This window comes from Punica granatum, chromosome 7, assembly GCF_007655135.1.
Source record: "Punica granatum isolate Tunisia-2019 chromosome 7, ASM765513v2, whole genome shotgun sequence".
NCBI lineage: Eukaryota > Viridiplantae > Streptophyta > Magnoliopsida > Myrtales > Lythraceae > Punica > Punica granatum.
In genome coordinates this window covers 1,846,809-1,873,217 of record NC_045133.1, presented here as the reverse complement: position 1 = coordinate 1,873,217, position 26,409 = coordinate 1,846,809, and the positions used below count along the sequence as shown (strand labels likewise).

The 26,409-nt window shown below is 41.1% G+C and overlaps 5 protein-coding genes across 6 annotated transcripts; 1 reads left to right on the top strand and 4 right to left on the bottom strand.

The window, feature by feature from the left end:
• Positions 1–3,356: 3,356 nt before the first annotated feature.
• LOC116214615 (probable xyloglucan 6-xylosyltransferase 5) lies at positions 3,357–6,194 on the bottom strand. Its single transcript, XM_031550002.1, has 2 exons — positions 4,437–6,194; positions 3,357–3,801 (listed from the first exon to the last, which is right to left on the bottom strand). Exon 1 carries the CDS (start codon positions 5,842–5,844, stop codon positions 4,474–4,476), a length of 1,371 nt encoding a protein of 456 aa, XP_031405862.1. The 5' UTR covers positions 5,845–6,194; the 3' UTR covers positions 3,357–3,801; positions 4,437–4,473.
• A 1,459-nt stretch (positions 6,195–7,653) lies between these two features.
• Positions 7,654–9,816, bottom strand: LOC116212706 (pentatricopeptide repeat-containing protein At5g61370, mitochondrial-like). The gene has a single exon (XM_031547354.1). The coding sequence runs from the start codon at positions 9,569–9,571 to the stop codon at positions 8,165–8,167; it is 1,407 nt and encodes a 468-aa protein (XP_031403214.1). The 5' UTR covers positions 9,572–9,816; the 3' UTR covers positions 7,654–8,164.
• A 583-nt stretch (positions 9,817–10,399) lies between these two features.
• On the top strand, positions 10,400–12,982 carry LOC116213602 (vesicle transport v-SNARE 13-like). Its single transcript, XM_031548617.1, has 3 exons — positions 10,400–10,493; positions 12,667–12,725; positions 12,830–12,982. The coding sequence occupies exons 1-3, from the start codon at positions 10,400–10,402 to the stop codon at positions 12,980–12,982; spliced, it is 306 nt and encodes a 101-aa protein (XP_031404477.1).
• A 739-nt stretch (positions 12,983–13,721) lies between these two features.
• On the bottom strand, positions 13,722–17,535 carry LOC116214064 (two-component response regulator-like APRR1). Of its 2 annotated transcripts, none has more exons than XM_031549307.1 (6): positions 17,278–17,535; positions 16,521–16,682; positions 16,044–16,177; positions 15,772–15,936; positions 15,493–15,667; positions 13,722–15,154 (listed from the first exon to the last, which is right to left on the bottom strand). In XM_031549307.1, exons 1-6 carry the CDS (start codon positions 17,510–17,512, stop codon positions 14,034–14,036), a joined length of 1,992 nt encoding a protein of 663 aa, XP_031405167.1. In that variant the 5' UTR covers positions 17,513–17,535; the 3' UTR covers positions 13,722–14,033. The 2 variants fall into 2 exon arrangements, with proteins under 2 accessions (XP_031405167.1, XP_031405168.1); XM_031549308.1 differs by having other exon boundaries at positions 15,559–15,667.
• A 3,870-nt stretch (positions 17,536–21,405) lies between these two features.
• Positions 21,406–23,449, bottom strand: LOC116215367 (receptor-like protein Cf-9 homolog). The gene is made up of 2 exons (XM_031551048.1): positions 21,814–23,449; positions 21,406–21,672 (listed from the first exon to the last, which is right to left on the bottom strand). Exons 1-2 carry the CDS (start codon positions 23,352–23,354, stop codon positions 21,642–21,644), a joined length of 1,572 nt encoding a protein of 523 aa, XP_031406908.1. The 5' UTR covers positions 23,355–23,449; the 3' UTR covers positions 21,406–21,641.
• Between the last annotated feature and the right edge of the window lie 2,960 nt (positions 23,450–26,409).

Below are 26,409 nucleotides of genomic sequence, written 5' to 3'. Positions count from 1 at the left end.
ATTGCTTATATTAATACTGTAATGTGTACAAAAATCATGGATACAAATATGAAAAATGTATCAAATTGATTATACACAATTAATGATTTACCATCTTCTAGGATTAGCTCACTCGAGGTAGGATAATCATTATGAACGTGTAAATTTCTCAAGTCAGTGGTGATGTGATGAGTGGCTCCTGAGTTAATATACCAGTTGAGATAATGAATTCCTGCAAAAGAGGCTTGAGCAAAATGAGCCAAATGTCCAACTGGATTGTAAATTTGGCAAATTAATTGTTAATTGAAGGCCTAGCTCCATTTGTAGTCCCCCGGAATGAAGGGGTCGGATTGACGACCCATGTGCAGGTAGGCTGGAGAAATAAGAGAACGAAGTCAGGTTGCGAGTCGGGTCGCGTATCAGACCCGATTGCCAGCATTGCCCGAGTCCTGTTCATGTTCATCCTCTTCTATTTCTAGAGAAGTCTCAATTGCCAGGGAAAGCTCCATTGCCATAGCTAGGGTTCCCCCACCTGAATTGCTACCCTTGCTTTGATCTTTCCTTCCACTATTCTTGCCTTTTCCTCTCTTGTAATTGCCACGACCTTTTCCTCCATTGCCATCGGAGAAGTTTAGTTAGCTCATTAGTATTCATAGCAGAGAGATGGAGACAGAGCAAGAACGAGTGGCTCCCAGTCAGTTCCGAGGTCAATCACAATCGCATGATTGATTTGCTCGAAGGTTTTTGGTTTTCCAATATGAGCAAACCATGTTGCTAATTGATGTACAACATTGATGTATTTCAACAGAGTATTTCCCTCCTTTCACAAATCACGCCATTACTGCTTAAGGAAATCAATTTGTGCTGCGGTTTGTGACAAGAACATGGTCTCCAATGCAGTCCAGGCTTCATGAGAGGTCTTTGAGTCGACAATATGGCAACATCTCTTCTGTCATAGCAAGCATGATATAGGTAAAGGGCAAATTTATCCCTCATTACCCACTATAGATAGGCTGGATTGAGAGTGGTGGTTCCATCCTTCGAGATTGTTTCCTCAGGAAAGGCCTGATCTAGGGCTCTGATAGCATATTAATTTTCATTGGGCATATACACGATAATGCTCATTTCCACTTACAAGTTCAAGTTTACCGGTAGTGATACTCAAATCTCATATAAAAGTTTTTAAGTAGAAATAGGTCCAAACTTATATAAGTCCAATGAAAATTTAATAGAATCTTTATTAGAGTCTACTGAGGTTGCGGATGCCGAATGAATGTTATGAGTTTTAAAATGTGCATATTCTAGAAACGACTTCATAAGTTGATTGGTGTTTAAAACCCGATAGTTTAACCGAAATCTTAGTGCATTTTGCTTTATTTTATTTTGGAGAATTTTATCGAGTGCACCCGGTATATGTTCGGATATCCGATGGATCCCAATTAATTAAGTTCGAGTCTGATTGATCCACTAAAGAGAAAACTCTCTCATATCGATTTTGTTCTAGATTTTTTTTTTCTTTCAGTAGTTTATTCTAGGGAATTCGGGATTGCTTGTATTCACAAGAAGTTTGTACATTTCCTTTTATTTCCATTTTTTAATAGGTGCAGGATGCTAAAATATGAAACCGCCATGACGCTAGGTAAACCAAATCACTTTCGGTCAAACTTTTTTTTTTTTTTGGGGTACGAATTATAATTATTGATGTGAATAATTTATTTTTAAATATCGTAATCATAATTAATCAATATAAATCATCATTAATTAACAATAACACAACATGAAAGAATCATTATCAGCTCATCAGCTGGGCTCACTGTCAAGAAAAGCATCAGACGGTGGGCCGCTTCGCCGGTCATCGTCTTCATCTGCTAACGGCCCCACGCAAATGGACACCGGCAGTTTGGAATCCAGCGGGAAATAACGGTCAACCAGCCGTCGGGAATCATCCTCCACTCATCAGAATTTTTGTTCCGCCGATTGCTGGAATCTAATAGTAAATCTTCATTGCACGGCCGCCTCATCTTCCGATAATCGGTCTCCGATTCCAACATAAATACTTATACGGCCTGAGTATCATACAATACACTTGGGATATGGAAACATCAGGTGTAACTAATAACGCACTCACATAATGTAATATTCAGAGGCTTGCACCAACTTTGTGTATGCAACCTAACCTCAATCATTATGCTTATTACGGTTTACACTCGTCAAGAAAACACGCGTATATAGTATCTGTACAACGTTTCGTCATAAAGGTTTACGCTCGTCAATAAAACGTGCATGGAGCCTAAAGCGGTATAATAACCATTTCATACAGGTTCAAATCACACCAGTTATAAGTTCTCGAATAATGAACATATCCTATGGTTTGTTCTCAATGTCGTCTTCATTGCTTGGCGGCATAATATGCCCCAAGAGATTTTGGAACTAGACAAAAGCCTTCTGTCATGTGGGAACACAGCAGATTGACAGACAAACATTTCTCGATCTTTTGTATTGAACCATTTTGCTCGACCTTTTTTGGGTCAAAGCATATAAAGGCAGCTGGTAATTATTATTATTACAACTACTTGTACTCAAGAAATTAATAATTGATATCAAATTCAAATTGGACATTTGGATTGTGCTACTTGGCACTAGTCATAAAAAGCCACTTTCAGCTCTACCCCTTTTCATGAGTACCAAGTGTTGTACTACTCATAGTGTAAATAATATAATAAGGAGAAGTTCTCATTGATTTTATTTTATTTTTCTATTTTCTTCAAAAATAATTTCCTCCTCGAGAAAAAGAAGAAGAAGAAGATTATATAAGTCTCATGAGTCTTTTCACATTATCATCCTTGGCAGTTTGTCCAATGAATTATATTCCTTTGTAGTTTGTCCAATGAATTATATTATGCTATTGAAATATCTAATTGATGATTTTCTCTTATATTCATTCCACTATTGTAATATCCGATTGAGCATTTTCCCTTATATCCATTTTTACTGTTATGTAATATTTAATTGAGCATTTTCCCTTGTATCCATTTTTGCTATGGATTTATAACGAATACTAATTATCGTTTGAGGGGAAAAAAAAAAACTTAGCCTGAAGACTTACTCAAAAGAATCCATAGGCCCATTAAAGGACCAGGCCCGGCCCACTTGGTTATGAGAAGCGGTTTTTGCAGATTTTCTGAAACAAGAGGAGGAATGAAATTCATGGCGCGTTTGGTTTCAAAATTAAAGTAATTTTGATTTTGATTGTGGAAAAAAATAAATGTTGTGTAGTGTATTGACTTAAAATTAAAGTTAAAATTTTTGACTTGGGAAATGCATATTTTTATTCTGTAGTGGATTGAGTTAAAGTTAAAATTTTTGTGATTTTAACCTTGAAAACAAACGGGCCATCAGTTTCCATCCTCCTAGAAAATGGAGAAGACAATGTCTTGCGTGCCTTTGCCATTCGAGGATGCTGGTGCAACCAAATGAAAAGAAGGGAACATATGTGTTTTCAAATTGAGAAAACGGGAAACCGGGCAAGTCTTTGGAGTTGGGACCCGAATCATGCCCACGATCCGTTGGAGACGCATCTCACGGGTTTTTCCATCTTATAAGTTTCTTTCACCGCTTCGCCTACTCATAAAGTTAGACCTTCGGGCAAATGCGCAAGCTATTATCTCCCGACTCCTTTATGTGCACAAGATCTTACACAATCCCACGGGCAGAAGGGTGAAAATTTAACCTCCATATCTTATAAAGACGGACGGATGGACTACGAGTTCTCCAGCAAATGATTACCGGTCGAGTGCAGGATTTTCCATGGCACTGGAGGATCTGCAAGCCATCCAATCAATATTTTTGCATTCATCAGGCAGCTCACATAGTTCACATCACATAAACTCAAAACGAATGCCAATATCAGATTGAGCAGTAACTATCCCAAGTGAGGTTTCATTAGATCTCCTACCTCAGGAGTCAAAGCATGAAAGCATTTTATATTTTCCAGGTTTCATCTTCTGTCGCGGAGCAAGTTAGTATTACCACTTCAAGAGCTACATTCGATCGATTTCAGAAACTCTAAAGCCTATTCCAAAGTATCCCAACACTCAAAGAGCCAAGACTACAGTGTCAGGGAGGAGGTGATAGTAGTAGATGATCGACTATAGCCTCATCAAGCAAGTTATCGAGCTTCCTCCATGATCAACACCTTAATCTTTCACATTAGTATTGCAATCGTAAGTTCCAATCTCATTTGCACGTTGCAAAAGAATCAATCAACTTCGTTTATATGACAAGTACGATCGCTATCTTTCCAAAAGATTATTCGACCGAGCAGGAAGAAACTCTTTCTATTTCCCTCCAATAAATAATATACGATGTTGTGGTCACAAAAACATCGCTAAGTAAGACATATGAAAGGAGAAAAAAAAATGTAAAAAACTTGAATTGAGGAATGACAATTGCATTACCTACAGAACAACTTCACATATGTGACTATAAACTCAGCTAGCTCTGCGGTCTGTCATTTCCATGTGCTGGCCGCCGAATATCGAACTGGTCCACGTACTGCAAGGGTGTATCTGTCTCATTCCGAATCCTTCTAATCTTGGGACTCAACAAGCCCCTGTGACCAAACCCGTAAAGGTTGAGAACCTGATTATCGGCAAAATTGAATGCCCTCTCCATACTTCTCAAGCATTGCTCAACAGGGTAATCCCCATAGCTCCCACAGGGCTTGCAACCCACAAAATGTGTCACAAATGGCCACCTCTCATCTCCCAACCCGGGATGGTACTTCTCAATCATCTCCTCATACCGGTCCACTAGCCCAGCCCAGTACCCGTGCAAGTAGTAGGAGTTCTCAATAAAGACCTTGTCCATCCACTGGTCCTTCTGCGAGATCAGCAGGTAAATAAGGGCCGACTGATCGTCGGCTTCGAAAGCAGGGCGGCCCTTCAAGTTAGCTGTCAGGATCTTTCCAGCCTCATCTCTGATCGGGCCCTTGGGGCCCATCGGAGCCCAAGCATCAAGCAAATCCAACGACCACTGGCAGTTCCTGAAGAGGAAGCTCCCAGTATTCAAAGCGATCCATGACTTCTGATCAAACAGCAGATCGGGATACCCGTGAATGACCAAATTATGGTTCCCGTACTTGGAAAGCGGGATCTCGAACACCATATCGGTGAACAGCGCATCACTGTCCATCCACCATATCCACTCGACCTTGGGGTGGGATAGCATTAGCCTCCTAATCATGGGCAACTTCGCCCAGTACCCGGCAAGCTCCTTATCTAAGTGGGCCATATTGTACACAATCTCAATCCCATGAATCCTGCAGTAATCAATCTTGTTCTTGACAGCTTTCAGCAAATAATGATCACCAATAGGATTGTCACAAGGATTCGGAGGAGACCCGGTTAGGAGCAAAATCTGGGGCTTACCGTTCACGTAGTTCGGGAATTCGGGGTTCGACTCTAACCAATTCTTGCGGCTGACGTCCCAATTTTCGATCTTGGGGCCAAGGGTGTATGTCACATTAGGGTTTATCTCGGGCTCGGGGGGCTCGTCGGGGTCGGTAGGGTCGGAGTCGGAACGGATCTCGGCGAGAATCCGGTTGGTCTCCTCGATGACGTTCTGGTTGACGGCGTCGGCCTCGGAGCTGCCGAGGTTGCCCACACCGATAGTGCCGCGGAGGACGAGAATCGTGACGAAGCCGCAGAGGATCGTGATCTTGATGTTGTTGAAAGTCTTCTGGATCTGCCGGCCGCGGGTAATCACGCGACCAGAGGAGTGCCTCCCGCCGCCGTTCGTGGCGGTCGTCGGCAGCGGGCTGAAGGTGGTGGACCTCTTCTGAGGCGTGAAGCCGTCCTGCCCCATCCCCGAGGATCTCTCCGCCGATTAGATAGATCAGTAGACCAGCTCAGAAGCAATTCACGCTTCCCAGAGACCGACTGGAGAAATCATCTCGTCGATTCGGCCGGCAATGCTTCCCCAAAAATCAAGATTGCAGAGAGGTCAGCGATGTGAGGGAAACTCAGTCAAAGCACAGAGCTTTCGCCTCTCTCGCCGATGCAATGGAGGATTATGCGAAGCCCAGAAGGCAGAAACCCTAGAAGAGTGGGGCAATGGTGTAGTGGAGCTCACGAAGGTTCGAAGATGGAAGCAGAGCTTAGAGAGAGAGTGTGTGTGCCCGTGTTAGAGAGAGAGAGAGATTTGCATCGCTGACGGACCGTGATGCGTTCATATTTTAATGTCCGATCGGGGCAGAGATTATCAGATTCAAGATATATACTTCTTTGCCCCAGATGTTTTCCTTGTGCCTCAATTTGACCCCTCAATGTCTCTATTTGCCTCAACCGATAGATCATGCCCTAGGATTGCCATATATGACCCTACGAATATAAGTCCACTTGTCCCAAAAAAGGAGGTTCCAACTCCTCAGAATCCATGCCAATGAAACGTTTTCTGTATATGATTATAATGAACATATCTATAGAATCGTTTTAACGTTATTTTTACATATATATAATTGGTATGTGCTTTGTCGAAAAGGTCACATTATTGATTTCCGTATTTGCTCATCTCGACTGTGGAGAAAATAGAAAGATCCGGTCGCTTTGATGTATTATTACAGATGAATGAAATATCAATGGAGTTGAGTTGAGAAGAAAGAAAAACTTGAGGGACCAAATCAATATTGGCCAGAATTGAGATGTGCTTTGTCCGGCTTTGGATCTCTACAACTAATAATAAATTAGTTGGAATTAGCGGAATAAACAAATGACAATGGAGTCTAGAGAGGAAGTTTCCAGTATTAAAAAAAAAGAAGAAGCAATTCATCAAAATAAATAAATATATTTTTGGTATTCGTTCGTTGTAAACGATCTAATTTATTTCAAAGAAGAATTTAATATGTTCAAATAGCTTTGGTAACTCGATAATTTTTGCGCGGTTAAAATGTCGAAATTATCTGTGAATTTTCATTATATTTTTGGGAGGGTAGTTGCATGTATAAACTTGTGTCCAGTTCAAGTCCCACTGGCTTTTAACGCGGTCGTGGACTTGTTTGGGATGTTAATTCATAGTTAGTCAATTGATTGACATTTTATATTATTATTCCAGCAAGAAAAAGAGATTTTATATTATTAGCTGTTGGTGCTGGTGGGAATAAAATTGGTGGACAACAGCTTTATTTCCCATTTAATTTTTTTCCCTTTTTTTTCCAATTTATTTTTTATTTTCTTTTCATTTCCTTTTCTTTCGGCTGGAGAGTAATTATCTTTACTTAAATAATTTAAATTACTCTCCATAATTAATTAATAATTTATTTTCAATTAATTTCCTTTATAATTTTTATTTTTCCGAAGCATCAAAGTAAGGTTAAATATTTAGGCGAGGCACGTAGCTTGAAGGCCTTCGCAGATCTGACCAAATTTCAAGATTTTACACAGTGAGGTACGTATAGTTTCGAAGTTGTCACAAATTTAGCCACCATCAACTCTTCCTTTGCCATTATTTTATTGGTTTGTCGGACCAAACAAGAACCGATGTTATGCTGCATCGGCAGTTGATTACCCGAGCTTAAGGTGGCTAGGTAACTTATAATGTTGCAGAGTTCTAATAGATTCGTATAACTTTACGAAACGATTCAACTTTCTAATGAAAATTATTGAGTTAATACAGTCCTTACAAAATCTATCATGTTTCATCTTATTTAAATTCAACATGACACGCGAACATTGAATATGTTCAATCACGGAAGTTGTACAACCATTGAATCAATGTCTTACATTGATCTTCATATTCTATCGAAACCTGAGAGGGATTTTAGGGACCCACTTCTTGATAGATCCCATCTGAAGTCGAGCAAGATTGTCCCAATTCCCATGTGCCCACTACATCTAAGATTCAATGCTCCCATATGTCAAAACTGTTTATTTATGTTTTCTCCCAAGGGGGCCTCCTTTGCAAGATCAAACCGCAGAAACTAAAACTGTTGAGCGAAATATGGCAACTCAGATTTCAACCGAGTGATGGAATACGGATCTGTTCCGTGTTCCCTTGTCTTTGGTTTCAAGATCAGCACATAGCAGAAGCACGACAAAAAGAGAACGAGAAATTTTCCATCAAGACAAGCTACTGATGCTGCTGCAAAACAGCCGCATTGCAGCAAGCCATTTACGAAATGAGCAGCTAATTATGGTTTCTTCTTCGTCCTCCTTTTCCTCTTTAGTCTCACCTGAATCTGCTTCGGTTGGGATTTCTCTTGCCTGAGCCCCATGAGCTTAATCTTGTCTTTCTCGACCTTCTTCACTGGCCTGAATACCTCAGTTATGGAAGGATCCAGCAAGTCTGGGGAGCAACTTAAGTTGATCCCTGTCCGTTCGGCTTCTTCCCAGAGCTCTCTGCCCATGTTAAAGTCGCCGCCTCTGCAGAGCTTTGGTATAAGCACATCATAGACTGGTCCATACCCACCCAATTCACTCCTCTTCATTCGTTCAAATAGATCCAGAGCATGATTCACCCTCTTGACCCCGCAGAGAATTCCAATCAAGTCGTAATAGAACTTCCTCTCTGGGACCAACCCACCTTCAATCATCTCATCGACCATTTTGTTCCCTTTCCCGAACCTACTGGTCAGATACAACACCCGGACAACGAGGTAATAGCTAACCCAATCAGGAGCACACCCCGACTTCTTCATCGTTTCGAGAAGCTGGCACGACTCCTTCACCCTTCTGGCCCTCCCGAGACACGAGAGCAGTATATTGTAACTGACTGAAGTAGGGTGAATGTTGTAACTCCTCATCTCCATCATCACGTTCAGAGCCTCGGGCACAAGACCCGAGGGATTCCGCTTAAGGTTTTGTTTACAAAGGCACCGGAGGAACACATTGAAGCAGAACAAATCGGGTATTATCCTGAGCGACCTCATCTCCTTGATGATTCTTCGTGCTTCCTTCACATTTTCTTTTACCGACCACCCATATAAAAGTGACCTGTAGATCAAAGGCTCGATGCCTTCAATCTTACTTTTGTGGTGCCACACCACTCCCTCAGCCTTCTTTGCATGCCCTTTTGAACAAAGTGCACTCACAATAGCTGTGACGGTTACTCCATCTTGCGGGCATTTGAACTTGTCTAAATTCTTGAAGATGCCCAACGCCTCATCTTCCCTCCCCAACTTAACCAAAGTCTCAGCAACAACCCCATAAGTCCGTGGATCCAACGCCCGACTCTCCTTCCTGAGGTCTGAAAGTAACATTTCTACAGCAGTGTGATCTTTTTTCTCAGAAAATACCCGAATCGCAAAGTTGAAGTCTGTGTCTTGCAAACCTGAGTCCAAGTTCTTCCGCGACCACGAGAAGAATCTTAGAACCCTTCTAGAGGGTACCTCGCTGTCTTTACATAATTCCACCACTCGGGTCACGAGTGAAGGAGTTAACGAGTCCTTAAATTGATCGAGCCTCAATTCAAGATCGTCCAAGCCTCCAATTGCTGTCGAGACCAAACTGCACAGCTCATTCACCATCCGTGCATCCAAGCAACTGCAATAAGGTCGTTTAAACAGGCGAATGCAATTCCAGGCACTCATAGTTCGCATCAAGAAGATTTTCCATTCCGGGTTTCTTCAAAGCAACAATTCATCGAACAGGCGCAGGACACTAGCCGAAACACCACTATGCACTAAACGCCGGAATCTCCGAAGCTATGATGATTACGAAGATGGTGGAAAATCGCACGTGCTTTCAATTGCACAAAACAGCAACTAAGAAATGAGCTGAGCTTCGGATCCTCCCGCAGCGCCGGGCAAGGATCCTTCATTGCCAGACAGTTAAAAACAGTTGATGGAGCGAGCTCAGCTTCGTTTATGTCTGAAACAAAATTTTCAAATCTTTCCCCAAAGAAAGGTTTATTTCAATACGATCCCCATTTCCCAAGAAAATTTCAATTCGCCCCCCAGAATTTTGCTTTCCCGTCTGAAAGAATGTAATAATTAATCAAGGGCTGAATGAATGTAACAATTAATCAAGGGCTGAATGAATGTAACAATTAATCAAGGGCACAGATGGAAATTCATAAACATTGTGGCCGTGTTATGGAAATTGCAGTTCCTTGTGACCTCGAGATATTCTCAACCTATTAATAGAGAGTTTTCACTCGGGCTTCGGCTACTCTAATGAAAAATAATGATAATTTTAGTAAATTTGATTAGAGTCAATTTATTTTTAGATTAATATTAATTAATTAATTAAAAATTAATATTGTAAAATCGTCTCCATATGAGAGCTTTTCTTCCTTTCTGTGAATGAATCCTCCTCTCGAGACTCCTCCAGTTGTGAATGTTGAAGCCTCCGAGTAGGATTTGCTTCATTTAGGATTTCGGTTTAACAAATTTGGCGTAAGGCTTTCCGGGGCGATCGAGGGAGCGATGAGTCAGGTGTTCGAGGGCTACGAGCGCCTGTATTGCGACCTCTCTGCAGACCCGTCACGGAAATGTGCTGCAGCCAGAGCTCTCAGGGGTGGTACGAGGGTGTTGGATAACCGAGCACGTGCGCAGCGGAAAGTTTAATTACGGTAAAAATCAAATTTTTATCGCGTGCTCGTTTAATCAAAAACTTCAAGATCACATCTTGACATAAGAATCACCTTCTAAACGAATAGATAACATCACACAATGAATCCATAAGAAAAGTTACGAACTTTTCACTAACCTTATTGATTCGAGTCGATCAAATTAGCCGTCCAAGTGTCCGGCCTCTAGCTCGTCCACACGAGCACGTCTCCACCGAGATTAGACTCCTCTCGACCCGTACACTCCGATCTAGGTCACCGATCTCGAACGGAATCGTCATGGAATGAAAGGATCTCTTCAAGGACGCCAAGGACAACACCGAAATGCCGAATCGGATCCGAGAAGAACTCCGATCAGCCTTGGGAGTTCACGGCAACAATTGTTCAGCCGTCTCTCCTCTTCCTCTCTTTCTAATATTAGGGTTTTCGATCAAGTAACCTCTAGGGTTAACCGTAAGAACATATCTATATATATTCTTACCCAGGGACTAAAATGCAATTATTAATTAATCCGAATTAATTAATAAATCACAAATGAGTCCTCACAATTTAATTCATCTAATGACTTACCCTTATAGTTAGAAAGAAAGATTAAATAAGTCCTTGACACGAGTTTCTATCAATAGACAATCTATTTACAGAAACTTTCCAAATAAGGAAACTATCGTGTTTCCTTAATATATTTATCCTTGATATTGAACTCGGCTTCAGGATGTGCTAGCACCCTTACAACCACATTGCAAGCCTCGTTCGATAATTAATTTCTAATTAACTTCCTTAATTAGAATTAATTCTTTTCTCGGTTTAGACACGCTCAATGTGTGTGACTAACTAGGTTCATCATCAAATGGCAATGGGATTATAATATCAACTCATTTGATACTACCAGAAACTCTTTCTGTAACCAAAAGCATAATTCCCAAAATGCCCTTGGTTCCCAAAGTTCACGAGTGACACCTAGCAGCATATCGTGACAATCCAAAAGATGACGAATGTATAATTGAAACATTCTGATGAACCTCTGATCGTATATACCATGCACTAAATCCTTTCACTACAAGATCCCGATCTAGCTAGAGCTACGGTAAATGCCAAACTCTATAGCCGATTATATGGACTCTCTAATTTCATTCTTAGATCCGTAGCACTTGAACAGAAACTCCTTTCTATTCAAGTCTATCTATCCCGACCGAGGATTTCTCAATCCAGAATAAAACTCATATCCATAGGACATTTTTCCTGTTTACTCAGGTTAGTGAATCCCGTATTGATCAGACACCTAACTCCAAGTATAACTAACTAGGACCACTATCTGCCGAATACTCACGCTAAGCACAAATACATTAGCAGTAGCAAATCCTAATTACCTATACTTGAGATAGCGTTCCATCTCAGGTCTAAGGACTATATGCACTAATACGATCCAGACAACATTCATTGACATTAGTAAATTACCGTATGAATGTTATATGCACGTCACGTTCGACTACTTATCATATAAATATCCACATATCTGTCATGATAACAGTTATCAAATAGCATGAGACTCACTACTCCATCTTCATTAGTATCTGTATACTAATAATGGAAACAGATAGAGGCGAGGATCTATCTGGAGAAATAATGTCCAGTTAAGTCTCCTACGATCGTGAACAGTTTAAAGATATTCTTACCGAATTACTTCGTCACTCATATTCTTAACTCTTAAGAATGAAGCATTCAAAATATCTTAAGGACTTTATTCTAATAAACATAGACAATATACGAATAATAGAATAAACTTTATTGCCATAAAAGGAATTATTCAAATACATAAATCAAGCTCTAGGGCATATCACTAACAGAGGGCGCATCTGAATTCCAAGCAAACGTGACTACAATGCTTTTGCTATTGCCTTTCGTTTGATGGGCATGAGATAGATGTTGCTTCGAGTTTTCTGGCCATTGGAAGGTTTTGAATTTGCTCATTTCATCGCGCCTGTTTATTCAATCACGACGAATATGGGAACTCTCCCTTGTATTGAATTGAGGGAGACACCGATCTCTGTCATACCATTATGTGCATTATCTTCAGAATGTTATTGATTGTCAGACGGTCTTGCCCCATGCCTATGTAATCTGCAGAGCAGAAGCAGCAGAAAGTTTCCGAAATTAATGGCGGAATAGATGAAGCGGAGGCTCTGGTATTTGAAACCATTAACCATCTTCTTTCCATCGTTTTTTCAAATTTTTCTCATATCTCCTTCCGAAATCTCGAACCTCTGTCGGGATTCTTCCCATTTCCTAGGTTCCGAAAATGGACCTTGAGGCAAGGACCTTGCAGCCGAGTGTGAAAGCTGCTCTCATCGCAAAGTTAAGAGAGTACAGGAGGGACCTGAACAATATTAAAGACATGGTTAAGCGAATCAGCAATCCTGTTGCAGGAGACGAGTTGTTTTGACTCGGGAATGCCCGATGCAACATGGTACCTCCGTGCCTCTCACTCCCTGAATTCGGGAATGCCCAAGTTACTTATTACCGATCATGGCTGCTGATCCAAGAGGGAGACTGTTGATGGCCACGGAGAGATTAAACCGCTCGAGCGACAGAATCAAAGAAGGTCGAAGGATGATGCTCGAGACCGAGGAGATCAGCATCTCGATAAGTCAAGATCTACATCAGGGACGCCAGTCATGGCTGCACGCCCATAACACAGAACAGTCTATCGTCCCAAGCAACAATGGCCAGTTAGTCACATAATCTCCCCTTACAGTCGAGTCTGATGATTACTGATCCGAGTTTCTTAAATTGCAGCTTCATGGGGTGGACGAAAATATCGGCAGGAGCAAGCGGATTTTGACAGCCCTGTCGAGATGGATGAACAGGAACTAGTGGATAATCTGTTCGTTGGTGTCGGCTTTGGTCACTGCAATCATTCTGATCATCTACTTCAAGCTATTCCACTAAGACTGATCCCCCGGTATTTGAATATTTTGATATTCACCTATGCAAATGAAAAAGAGCTCGTATGCTATTTGTTATTCGAGGTTGACGGGAAGTAGCCCTGAAAACTCAGCATTTGCCGAGAAACTGTCGTTTTATAGTACTAATAAACGGAAAAGAAAATGCGCATTCTCCATGTTATGATCCCTTTCAACGACCAAAAATCTCATTAATAATAAAGAGCATGAGCCAGAAACTTGAAGTAAACAGGAAAGGCGATGCTCGATTAAACTTAACTGGGGGACTTTGATAACATCATAATAACTCTAATCCGGAACTTACACAAATGACAATAGCTAGAGGGTGAACGGAATTTGCAAAAGCCTGCAGATTGTCCATGTAGCAGTAGAATTTCAAGCAAGCCATACCAATTTCTTGTCCTTAGACGAAGTATTCAACAGTCACTTGAAATGATGCAAAGCTCCAACCAAAGCACTGCATCCAGTTTCTGCAAGAGTCGATAAACTTGGGAGATAGTTCTGACTCCACACAGGGGCACAGTTTGTAAGTCAAGTTGTAATGCGCAATGGCCCATAGATCAAGGCTGACGAACTGAATTGAACTGAACCAGACCCACCGGATGAAGTTGACGGAAAAAATGCCCCACCTTGATTAATCAGCATCTTGGGATTCAGACTCTGAAATAATAATTCTTGGAGAGGAGAGAAGTAAATCATGTCAATATTCTGAAACTCCGTTCTCAGGGAGGAATCTGGTGGATCAACGTCCTCCTCATCCTCAAGTTCATCCTCATCATCATCGGCCATAGCAGGTTGACCATTAAGGTCCACATTCACACCGTTGACCTTCCTCACAAACTGTCCCCTCACACGAGGCCGCCTCTCAGCAAGCCGTTTTCTGTTTACATACCGGATCTTCTTGTCGAAACATCGCTCCTTCCTTTTCTGCCGAAACTTGATCAGGGCAGCTTCTCTTCTGTCAACATTGCTCATTTTTGTCTCTGAAACTGGAGCGTTCCCAAATGAAGGCCACGAGGGGGGCGAAGAGACCTGCCCAGGTTGTAAGCAAATGCTTACTGGGTAATAAGGGAAAGAAGGCAATCCTGTCATGTGAGGAGAGCAATGCGGGAGAGGATAAGGGGCAGCGTGATGATTTTGTAAGTCGTGGAGGTTCTTTTGATACATTTGTGCAGAAGACGAGGGTATCATAACTTGGTTAACAACCCCCGGCACATAATAAGGATAAGTGCCCTGTAGGCCCAATCCTGACACTTCGTGATGTGGGTCATTCCTTGGGGGAACGACCATATGAGAAGGTAACTTTTCCCCAACATAGTTCCTCTGCTGCTGCAAGTAATCAGTTGATACGGGTGGGGTGCAAGATCTTTCCAAAGAGAGAGAATCAGGAATGCTGCTGCTGCTTGGGAAGTCATCCCCTTGGGAGGATTTCTCCCATGCTTCTCCATTTTCATGTACTCGTGGATCATAAGCAACCTGCTCAGCCTCTGCAGGGACTCTCTCTTCGGGCCTCAAAGTCTGGGCAGCGTTGCCATTGGCATGGGGAGCAGGGAGTGAATTGTTCCTGACAATGCTTGATTTTACGTATGTGAAGAATGCTGATGACTCCCCAACCTTCAGCTCGCTCTTCTTAGGACCAGAAGATAATTGTCCTGTCAAAGGAAAATTTACATGAAATCAAACTTGGCATAACGACAGGACCTTTCTAATTATTCGTTGGTGAAAGCATGAGCACTCATCAATGATTTAAAACCACAAGGAGCTCTCATTTACTTATAAAGGATCTTAACATTTCTAGTACTGTCTGGTCAACAATGAAATGTTTGAGAATCTGCAAAGTGATGCACGTGCAGCATTGTCACTTCTACTGTACACATACTATATTCCTTGAAATGCGAGGCAGTGGCATACTTTTATTAAGGGAGGAAGTGGGGTTGGGAAGGAAAAATGACAACAAAAGAAGAGAGGCAGAGCACGCTGAAGCCCCCACCTTCGTAATTTAGCAGAGCTAAGACATCTCTATCTTCACCGTTTCCCATAAGCAAAGAGTGCTCACCTGTCCGGCGATCACTGATGCCAGGTACATCAGGAAGGCAATCTCGAACATTATGAGTTGGTGGCTCAGAAGCAGTCACAGTAGCTGTCTGAGGAGCAGTAACAACAGGCTGAAAATTGAGAGCGAGTGAAAAGCATCAATGAGACAATGCTTTGTCTAGAAGAGGAAATACTCTTATCTTCTGTTTGAATAGATTTCTATTACGCTGCATACCTCTTCTTCTTGATGTGTGGGTAACACATCAGGGTTGGTGGTCCTCCTGGACCTATCATCAGTGTCATCTGAGAAAAGTGTCGTGCTAGTTGTATTTGCATCACTAGGGTCTGACGCCACCAGATCAATTTCATAGTTCGAAATGTTTTTCTCCGCCAATCCAAGCTGCCAATAGTAAACATGCAAATCAATGCAAGTGCTCTGTATGAACAGTTCTATAGTAAATCTGCCAAATATAAATGAGAAAACCGAGAAGGATCTGAAACACAGACCATGCGCCGCCTCCTCCACATGTGGGTCCATAAGTTCAGTAGTTCATTAGTGCGCAATGGCTTCACAAGATAGTCTGCTGCTCCTAGCCTCAAGCACTTGACAACAATTGAGACCTCATCCTGGGCCGACATCACTTATCAAAAGCAAAAGAAATTCATTAATTTCAAATGGGATAATGTTGCTTAGCACATGAGACAGAAAATATCAACAGAGAAACACAATATCCTCAAATGTCTATTGCAGACATTCCCTCCCATTTTGACAGGAAAGACTTAGTCTCTTCTAATCACATGAAAATTTAAATACGTCACATGATCCCAGATTTCAAAGTTCAAGCAAAACTATTTTTAAAGAAAAAAAAAGAATTGAATACACGGTGGTATCCCCTACTGGTTTCTAGACATCATTTGTTTACAAGCATTACTTCTCATGTGAGTGTATCAGGAAAGGTGGCACTAGAGAGAAGGGGAGCTTACTAATCACAGGAATGCGTCGTAACTCTTTATCACGTGTGATGTACTTCAACATCTTCATGCCTTTGGACATAGGAATGTCGACTTCAGCTAGGATAATATCAATGTCTGGTCCCTCAGCATTCAGGGCATCTATTACCTGCCTTGCTGATCTTACAGAAGTCACTGCAGAGGAGTAAAATGAACCCAGTGTCATGATAAACTGTATGCCATCTTTGATTGAGATGACACCATGAATGAGTATGGAGCACACTCGAGCGGTAAAATAGCAACAGTACTTTAGACCTCGAAAAACAACCGTTCAAGGTAAAGTGCAGTGGTCTAATAAAGAAAATAACATCATTATGCCACCATAATGAGTTGACTTGTCTCAGCAGACAAAGTGATACTGATCATCCGAATGGGGAACACATTTATAACTTTGAACACAAGAGCACTGATTAAGCAAATCATTCATCGTTTTGTTCCAATGTCGAGTTATCAACCTCTAACATATACCAGGATCATTAATTTTAACACGACTTGAACATAAAATGGACGCTTCATTTATTTAAGTAATTCCAAAGGAAAATCTTGAACAAGCAACATAAGTCGCAGAGCTTTATTTACCAAAGAAGACTTATATATAAGATTGTGTAGACAGACAATAACAACCCATCGCAGGAATCAAGAAAAGTAAAACTATTCACACATCGAACAGCAAATAACGGGAAATCGCATCATAAGACAATGAGATCAAGGTAACAAATTCTTATTATACCCTGATAAGAGCATTTCAAAAGAAGCGGAAGGACCTCTTCCGAGCTCTTCGGGTTGTTATCGCACAACAAAATCCTCACTTTGCTCCGATCAATAAAACCATCACTTCCTCCCTTAGGGTTGGGATTGCTCCCACCACCACCACCACCACCACCACCACCACCTCCAACACCGCCTCCTCCTCCTTCGCCAGCATCTCCGACTTCTTTGTTCAAATTCAGCTCCAAACACTCCATAGCGTGACAAAAAAGGAGACTGCTGAGCTACTCAGGGAAGAATCAAACCGAAAACAGCCTCCTATCTCTCAAAAACGCAAAATTTTACATCACCATCGCAGCACTAGAGAACCTCCATGGGAAACCTCCTCCTTGCAGCCCCAATCAGTATACAATTCATCTCTAGGGTTTCAAATTCCGAGTTCCGAATTGGAAAAACCATCGATCTGCCCGTACAACTCCAGCCGCACGCATGTACGAGCTCAACAGGGCCATCCGTATAAGCATCTCAACATTTCCCCCAAAAATGAAGCTGCAAAAGCCTCGCTTGCCACTGTAAGGCAGCTGACAGTACGGAACCAGCTCAGTCAAAAACAGTCAACCACCTGCTAACCGTCGACCAATCGCGCCCCCCAACGGGATCAACGGCCGGACGAGGGTCGCCGGAGCTTCCAGCACAGGTCACCACGGCGAGGACGGGGCGTTTCCTACTCGGCGACGCGAGGTGGGCTTGAGGGAAAGAAGAAGCGTTCGGAAGATATCTATCGCAGCTTTTTCTGTAAATAGAAATAGAAAATTGGCCGCCGAGGAGCGCTAACGTGTGCCGGAAAGGAAAGAAAATTCGGGTCCGTCGGATGGCGCGCAGCCGGGAGGGAGTGGACGGTGAAGATGGGTCGGGAGGGGTGCACAGTGCGCATTGGGTGCAGGTTAGGAAAAGTGGGGACGTGGAAGGTGAGAGGCGGCACTGGGAGAAAAAGTGCAAAGGATAGTTTGGAAGAGATAGAGAGGAAGCCACGTCATCGTGGCGGGCGGATCTCCAATAGAAGATTGAGGAAATTTTTTTTCCCATTTTCCTAAAGTGGAAATTAAATTACTTCATTATTATTTAATTATATTAGGAGAGCTCCTCCAGATTCTTCAAATAACTCGTCACTAGCGTTCTATAATACTGGTCAGTTTGACCTAAAGTGACGAAATTGGATCATAAATTTAGGCCAACATATTATAATAGTACGAGAAAATGAGGTCTTTAGAGTTGGAAAGTTTTGCTCTCGTACCTCGAAAGTAAATTTAACATAATTATTACAAAACAATGAATTATTTTAACAGGTCATGTATTTGTTCAACAAAAATATTTATTGATTATATTCTCGCATTATTGTGAGCAATTATCATTTTAATAATTTCTCCTCTTTAACATCACAGAGTTTTCCTATTCGTAAATATTAGCTAGTTCTTGTTCTTGATGTTATTGAGTAGATTAGAAATTAGTCATTAACAATCAACATGACTGATACACTTTCATTATAATAGCTTTTTGACCTCATATAAATAACCATTTTTTCTCTTTACCAGTCGTTGAACTTACTTAAACTGGTTTCAGTCTATTGTAAGAGAAACGACTATCACCACATAATTTATCCTTAAAAGGTGACCATATCGCATATTACTATATGGTAATTTGGAAAGGAAAATTTTTGAATAATTATATCTCATAATGACATGATGAAAAAGAATTAATAAAATTATAACAGTCAAAAAATTTGTAGTGATTGTTCGAGTGATTAACACTCCTCTTATTTGTTGTACAATTATAACGTGATGGCGAGATAAGAATATCGAAAATTATCGATGTTGGAAGGGAAATTCGAGTCCAATCATGGGCGAGTAGAAAGATTCATTTCATTCTATCAAAAATCAAAGCGCCGTGGCGTTGCAAATGGGCCGAGCGACTCGGCCGGCCGTGAGTCGCTAATGGATAGGCCTTCCTTGAGGGCGATCCGCAGATTGCGTCCTCAATCCTATCCCGTGGCCGCCGCGGTGGGCCTGGAAGAGGAATTTACCAAAAGAGTGCTTCATAAAATTGTTAATTCAAATTAGACCCCTCTACTTTCCATTGCAGTCCCATATTGCCCTTACATTCAAATCTGATGTCTTTGTCGCCGTCCAATCCAGAAGGAAGCCTTCCTTCCTTCCCACGAGCTCTCATTAGGACAGAGTATCTCATGTTTAATAGCAAGGTTTGCTTAAGCGGACCGGACGAGGAAGGCAGTCCGCGCTGTAGTCACTATTGGTAAGGTAGAAACTCTAACCTAAGGCTTCCAATGAAATGCAAGAGACCGTGGCGAAGGCTCTGTGGGCTTGAGCTCGTATTGCTGATTGAAAGATCCTATTATTGTATCAAAGTGAAAAGATTTGATGAATTTCATTGCAGAAGGATGAGGTTAATTAGTATCCGCTTGTGAGGTTACATCCCGAAAACAAAAAAGAGATTTTAGTAAAACGGCACCAACAAAATGAAAGAAAAATCGAATTAAACGGAGTGAAATCGTTAGACGATAATTAAAATTTTTCATCATATGGATAACGTATTATGACCTGGGATCGTATTTCGGTTGTGGTGTACTTTTTATTCGAATTAAACAATGCAATTCTATAATTATATCTACAAGGATTATTGAAATATACCTATCGAAAAAGTATCTTTGTCGATGATTGAAGCTGACCAAACGTGCGGCCTCTAGCCTCGTACACTCGGGCTGTTTGTCTCCAAGAATTGCAAGGCAATCTCGGACGTCCTTCTTGGCAGCCGAAAGTGAAACAACACAGTTTTTAGTCGGCAGCTCCCCAAAAAAAAAAAAAAAGGCAGTAGGCTTATAATTTTTTGAATTAGCCGTGTGCCTCTCTGATCTCTTTCTCTCTTTCGGTTTTGTGTGGGTATTTAATGCCCCGCATTAATGTATAAAACATATCCATATATATTTTACATAATGAGTCAAATGACTCTTGAAATTGATTTGCAATTAATTAATCAATTCACAATTAATTAATTTATTGCAGATACCTTTACACACATAAGTTATCTTATGACCAAAACTTCAACAGAGAAAAACTGTCATGCCCTCGACATAACCTTTTACTCTAGACTTTCTAACTATAGAAACTTTTCCAAATAAAGAATCTCTCGTATTTCCTCATAAGGATTTACCTCGATATCGGATTTGACTTGTGCTAGCAACCCTGCAATTATATTGCAAATCTAATCCGTGAATTAATTCCTAATTAACTTGCTTAATTAGACTCAATTCATTCTCGATTAAAACACGTCATATTGTGTTTGACTAACTAAATTCATCACTAAGTGGCGATGAGATTATAATGCCAAACTCCTTCAACATTACAAGAAACTCTTTTCCATAACCAAAAGCATAATTCTCAAAATGCTCTTGGCTTCCAAAGATTACTAGCGATATCTAGCAGTATATCATGTTAATCTAAATAGTGACGAATATACAATTTGAACATCCTGATGAACCGGTGATCATATATGCCATGCACTCGGGTCCCATCATTGCAGATCCCGATCTAGTCTGGGTCATGATAAATGTCAACCCTATAACTCACCATATGAAATCTCTGAATTTTCATTCATAGATCATCGAGACTTAAATTAGAAATTCCTTTCTATTTTAAGTTCAATCACCTTGCCCAAAGATTTCTTGATCAAGAATAAAACTCAAATCCATATGACATTTCCCTGTTTACTCAAGTCAATGAATCCTTTCTCGAATGGTCGCTTACCTCCATACATAATTAACCACGACCACTGTCTGCCGAATACCCATACTTACCACAAGTATATAAAAGCGAAGTATTCTCAACTCTTTAAAAACGAAGTAAGGAAGTGGAAAGGAAATCTAAATAAAGGGGCATGGGTAATCCCATTGATGAGAATCGAACTTGGAACCTCTAGGTTACTAGGTGAGGGTGTTAGCCACTGCACTACACCCCCTTTCTCGTTAAGGGCTTATTCTAATAAACAATTCATGAATAATGTAATAAATTTTATTATCATAAATAGAAATTATCCAATTATAAATATCGGCTCTAGGGCATATAACTAACACAAAAATTATACTCACTTTTCATGTGGCATAAACTCTGACAAAAAACATCTTGGTCCGTGCTTTTATTACATCAAGACACTGCTAACGACATGAATATATAAGAACACCCGTAGAGGTGCCCCATTCCTTTGTTAGTATGCTCTTCAAGATCACCTGAACTGGGGACGTGGTCAGGATCTGGAGGCTCTTATATTCGTCCCACTTATTGCAATTCACTGACCATTTGTTGCTCTGCCTCATTTTCATTGATGGCGCCGAGTCCTTGTACCATTTCTTCACATTGAAAAGAAAAGGAAAATAGAAAAATTCAAAGCGACTTTCTTGCTGGAAATATATATATATATATATAAAGAAGTTACGACAATAATTGATAGCAGGCGTAAATCGTTATGTAAATACGAGTATGTAGTTCACCTTCCCCGAGTTCTTCTAGCTCTCCTTTGCAGCTTGTATATTCTTCTCTCCATCATCCTCATAAGCCATAGTGGTCTCCGGAAATGAAGCATGATGTATCCTGCTGAAAGCCCAAATGCAGTCCCGCATCCATAGCCCATCGGTACTGCTCGCCATTCGATCCAACTTCCCTTTTCTGTATCTTCTTCTTCTGCATGAGTTGATGGTGGCGGTTTGTTTGCATTCTCTCCACATCTTGGCAATGGAAATCCGCACAGCCCGGGATTTCCCCCAAAGGAGTTGCTCTTGAATGTGTTGAACTGTCTACCCTCAGGAATGGGTCCCATGAGCCGGTTCGTGGAGAGATTTAAGTATGCCAGTGATGTTAGATCAGCTAAGGATCCAGGGATATCTCCAGAGAGATTATTCAGCGAGAGGTCTAGCCATTCAAGATTAGTCAGATTCCTGAACGAATACGGGATAGCACCCGTGAGGTTGTTCTGAGAGAAATTGAGGCCTATGAGTAATTTTAGATCTCCAATCACACCAGGTATTTTTCCTTTAAAATGGTTACGTGATAAATCAATGACTGCGAGTGCTTTCCGGATTTTCTGCAGTTCTAACATGACCCCTTTCCACATCACACTAGTAGCATAAAATACTTGCTCGTCATTTGACAGATAAACAAGGTTGCCCTGCTCCTGTTCTCCGCCAATCATCCCCTTGAAATTAGTAATATACTGAGTTGGAAAAGCACCACGGAAATTGTTGTCGGAGAGGTCAAATATGTGCAGCATGGGAAAGGGTTGAGCTGACCCGCCAGTTTTTACTAGACCATGTAACTTGTTCGAGCTTAAAGCAAGAATGTAAAGGTTTGGGAGAGCTTCGAGCCAACTGGGAAACAAATCTTTGAACTGATTATCACTGAGATCTAAAATTTCCAGATTGCTGCAATTAGCCAAGAATAGTGGCAATTTCCCTCCTAAATGATTTTGTGATAAGACAAAATTCTTCAAGCTACAGTTGTTTGGGGCTGATATCTTTGGTATTGGGCCTCTTAAGGAATTGTTAGATAGGTTGAAGTCCATCAGGCCTGTACTCATATTCATGAGACAACGAGGTATTCTGCCGGTGAAGCAATTATTGGACAAATCAAGGTCCACAAGATTGGTAGAATTGCATAACAGAGGAGGGATCTCTCCGGTTAACATATTGCTTGACACGAAAAACATTCTGACTGTGGGTGGTAAAATCGGCAGAGCACCTTCAAATTTGTTGCGTGATAAGTTAATATACGTCAAGTTTGACTGCAGAAAATACTTGGCTGGCAAGCTGCCGGTGAAATAATTTGTCTCTATGATCAGGACGTCGAGATGAGGGAAGTCAAGTGCAACAGCGTCAGGTCCAATGAGGCCATGGAAGTTGTTATCACCCAGTTGCAGAGTCCGTAGCGGGACCGTTCTTAGCCAGTTTGGGAAAGAATCGGTTATGCCATTCGAGAAAAGGCTAAGAAATTTCAACCTGGTACAGTTAGCTAGGGATCTTGGCAATGAACCTTGCATCCGGTTAAAACTTATGCTCAAGTATGAGATTTTGCTCAGGTTCCCCAAACAAGGTGGAATTGTACCACCAAGCTTGTTATCTGCGAAAGACAGCTCTTCCAGGGACCTCATCTGACATATAAAAGATGGGATATCTCCGGTGAGAGCATTACCTCGAGGTAGAGGATCCGAAGATTATGAAGCAATGAGAGGGTGCTGTTCTGATGGAGGGTTCCTTGGAGACGACTGCAGCTGAGGTCGACTTCGATCACGTCACCTGTTGCATTGTCACACTGATCCCGTTCCATGTGCAGCAGTTGGTACCTCTCTTCCAAGATGCTGTCCTTGGATAAGATGTGATATTGGCGCCATCTTCGTTGCAGAAATACTTGGAATCAACTGTGGTCGCGATTCCAAGTGAACCAGCAAACTCGAGTAAGGCATTACATTGATCGGTATGACCCAAGAATTGTGGAAAAGGATATGACATAGGAGTAGTCATTGACATCTCAAACAGTAGAAAGAAGAGACAGAAGAACTCGAGACTCGGCCTCATTTTTTGATTTTTCCGAGACTCGGGAGGCAGAGGTGCACTAGGATTGTTGGCTAACTGTTTGAGAATAACTAAGATTCTTTAGTTGCTGCTTTATATATAGTGGATCAGAGACATCTAGAAAATGTATATCCTTTTTTTTGGGTAAATACAAAAATGTATATCTACGAGGAAAGTTCTATGCAGGAAAGGGTCCTTTGTTTTAGGCAATTCCTGCAGGAAAAGGTCTTAAATTCTGGTTTATGCCCGAATCGCACAGAAACTGTATATGTATTTAGGTTGGTGTATGACTCGGGCAGTTCATAGCTTATATGAAATATAAGTACAATACTAAGATTTTCACAACATAACGTTAACTTGATAAAATAAATTAATGCGACACACTCTAATTTTGGCTAAGTGGCATAACGCGATACTGTCGTATTTGGCACGAATCAAGATTATCCACTGCTAAGTCTTCTTTTCTTTCTTTGTTATTATATCTGACTTGACTCATTTTACTGGAGTAGTTAAATGCTTATTGCCTAATTTTAAGCACTTCACACTTCTTAGCTGTTCACGACTTTGTTTAGCCCGGGAAGACAAAGTGGGACTGCTCGACACTTGATCTTATGAAAGTTCCATAAACTTGTGGGTTGGTAAATCCATGATTCACGATAGTGCAGTTGAAAACTTAGCCGAATATAAAGACTCTGCTGGTCTTGTTTTGCAATGATTCCAATATTTTATCATTGAATTCCCCAAAAGAGTACTCGTCTTCTTTGACAGAAAAGCTGAAAATAGAGAAAAGATGAGTGCAGTGGCGCGCACGTTCTCGTCTGTCAACTAAGAGGTCACAATTTCATTGTATTAGACCCATTCTTGTGGTGGGACTGGCAGTGCTTCTTTATTATAGGATTTTCTAGTTCATTATATTGCTCATGGGTCCCATTTGTAATCGAAAAGGAAAAAGCTGAAAAATACAGTGGGAGTAAAAGTTAATTAATTTAACCAACTTAACCCCACTTTTAATTGGAGAAAAACAAAGAGGAGTAACTTTTCATTCATCCAGCGAAGTCCCTTATACGTTTCTGCCCTTTTTATTCGGTTCTAGAAGTTCAAGCAAACCGGCATGAAATTGCATGGGAGTCCAAGTAGCATGATTTTTCCCACAGCACCTAAAAATTTCTTCCTGTATATCTCAGTCTCGTACCTTGGGACATCTGCGTTCTTGGTCAGTATGCTGTTGTGAAGACAAAACAAGAGCAAACCTGTGCAATGGATCGAATTATGTATTGAATGAAAATTGCAGGTTGATTCACTTCTTCTCCTTGTTTTTCTTTAATAAAAAAAGAACCATCCACAACTTAAACGTGAAAATCCGATGCTTATTTATCCTTTTCCATTTCCTATTTCCAAGGAATTGTGGAGCTGAAGAAGCCGTTCTTTTATGATCACGGCTGGGTTACATTGGGAGCTGCTACGTACAGGACTCAACCTACAATGATTCTGAGCAATTTCAGCAAGAATTTAGAACATAACAAAGGGATTAGCATAAACACCAAACTTCAGGTTAAAAACCCCGGACTGAAACTTTAATCCACTGCAACAGAGCTGAAAACGACACTATTGTGTGGCAATTCTCATCCTTCGAGTCCCTCGTACTATGGGATAGGAGAGGTGCCCTCCCCCTGCCCTTGCTGATCTGATTATGCTTTCATTTCATCACTGATGATGAGGATCCGGATTTGATGTCCCATCAGGGATTGAATGAACTAACCCCCTCAACATTGACAGCCATAAGTAAAATGATCGGATGACCCTTATGCTAATGTTTCCACCTTCTTTAAGCTTCTGGCGCGATATGGGAGCATTACTACTGTTTCGACTCGAGCTAGTTGGAACTATGATTTCTTATCACGAGCACTAGGAAGCAGGAAGATTTATTGACCGCTACGGTTCCATGAGAAGGCCAACTCATCATAGTCAACAAGAAGATAAAAAGGCCAAATTCTAGATGCATGAATAATAATATCATTCAGTAAACAACTTGCAAGGCTCCTGGCTTCAAACCCGAATAAATGGAAGATTTCAGTAGCAACGATAGAAACAGAATCTACAGTACATATTTTCATGTGACATAAATTGCAAGGAGCAGTCACAGGAAACATTCTGCCGCGTTGTTTTATTACATTGTGACATTGCTTGGACTTGAATATACAAGAACACATACACTTGAATATATAAGAACGCATACAACACACTGACACAAAGGCACCCCAATTCCTCTGCTAGTATGATCTCCAAGATCTCCCCAACTGAGGAGGGGTCTGCAGACTCCTATATATGATTGTCCCATTTATTGCTGTCCATCGACCATTTGTTGCCTTGCCTCTCCATCATCACACCAAGTCCTCATAACATTTTTTCATGTGGGAAAAGAAGGAACAGAAAGAAATTCAAATCACTTCTTGCTAGAAATATCTGGAAGTTATGACAAATCGAGAGCACGCATCAAATTGAAATGTAAATACGAGTTTGTGA

Bases quoted from the DNA above. Each gene is read 5' to 3' on its own strand.
- LOC116214615 (XM_031550002.1), bottom strand. From the start codon at position 5,844: ATGGGGCAGGACGGCTTCACGCCTCAGAAGAGGTCCACCACCTTCAGC.
- LOC116212706 (XM_031547354.1), bottom strand. From the start codon at position 9,571: ATGCGAACTATGAGTGCCTGGAATTGCATTCGCCTGTTTAAACGACCT.
- LOC116213602 (XM_031548617.1), top strand. From the start codon at position 10,400: ATGAGTCAGGTGTTCGAGGGCTACGAGCGCCTGTATTGCGACCTCTCT. The intron at 10,494-12,666 runs GTACGAGGGTGT...TGTAATCTGCAG, and splicing joins AGCCAGAGCTCTCAGGGGTG to AGCAGAAGCAGCAGAAAGTT. The intron at 12,726-12,829 runs GTATTTGAAACC...CCCATTTCCTAG, and splicing joins TAGATGAAGCGGAGGCTCTG to GTTCCGAAAATGGACCTTGA.
- LOC116214064 (XM_031549307.1), bottom strand. From the start codon at position 17,512: ATGGAGTGTTTGGAGCTGAATTTGAACAAAGAAGTCGGAGATGCTGGC. The intron at 16,683-17,277 runs GTATAATAAGAA...ACTCCTCTGCAG, and splicing joins TTTGAAATGCTCTTATCAGG to TGACTTCTGTAAGATCAGCA. The intron at 15,937-16,043 runs GTCTGTGTTTCA...TACTATTGGCAG, and splicing joins TGTGGAGGAGGCGGCGCATG to CTTGGATTGGCGGAGAAAAA.
- LOC116215367 (XM_031551048.1), bottom strand. From the start codon at position 23,354: ATGCAAGGTTCATTGCCAAGATCCCTAGCTAACTGTACCAGGTTGAAA. The intron at 21,673-21,813 runs GTGAACTACATA...TTCAATGTGAAG, and splicing joins GCTAGAAGAACTCGGGGAAG to AAATGGTACAAGGACTCGGC.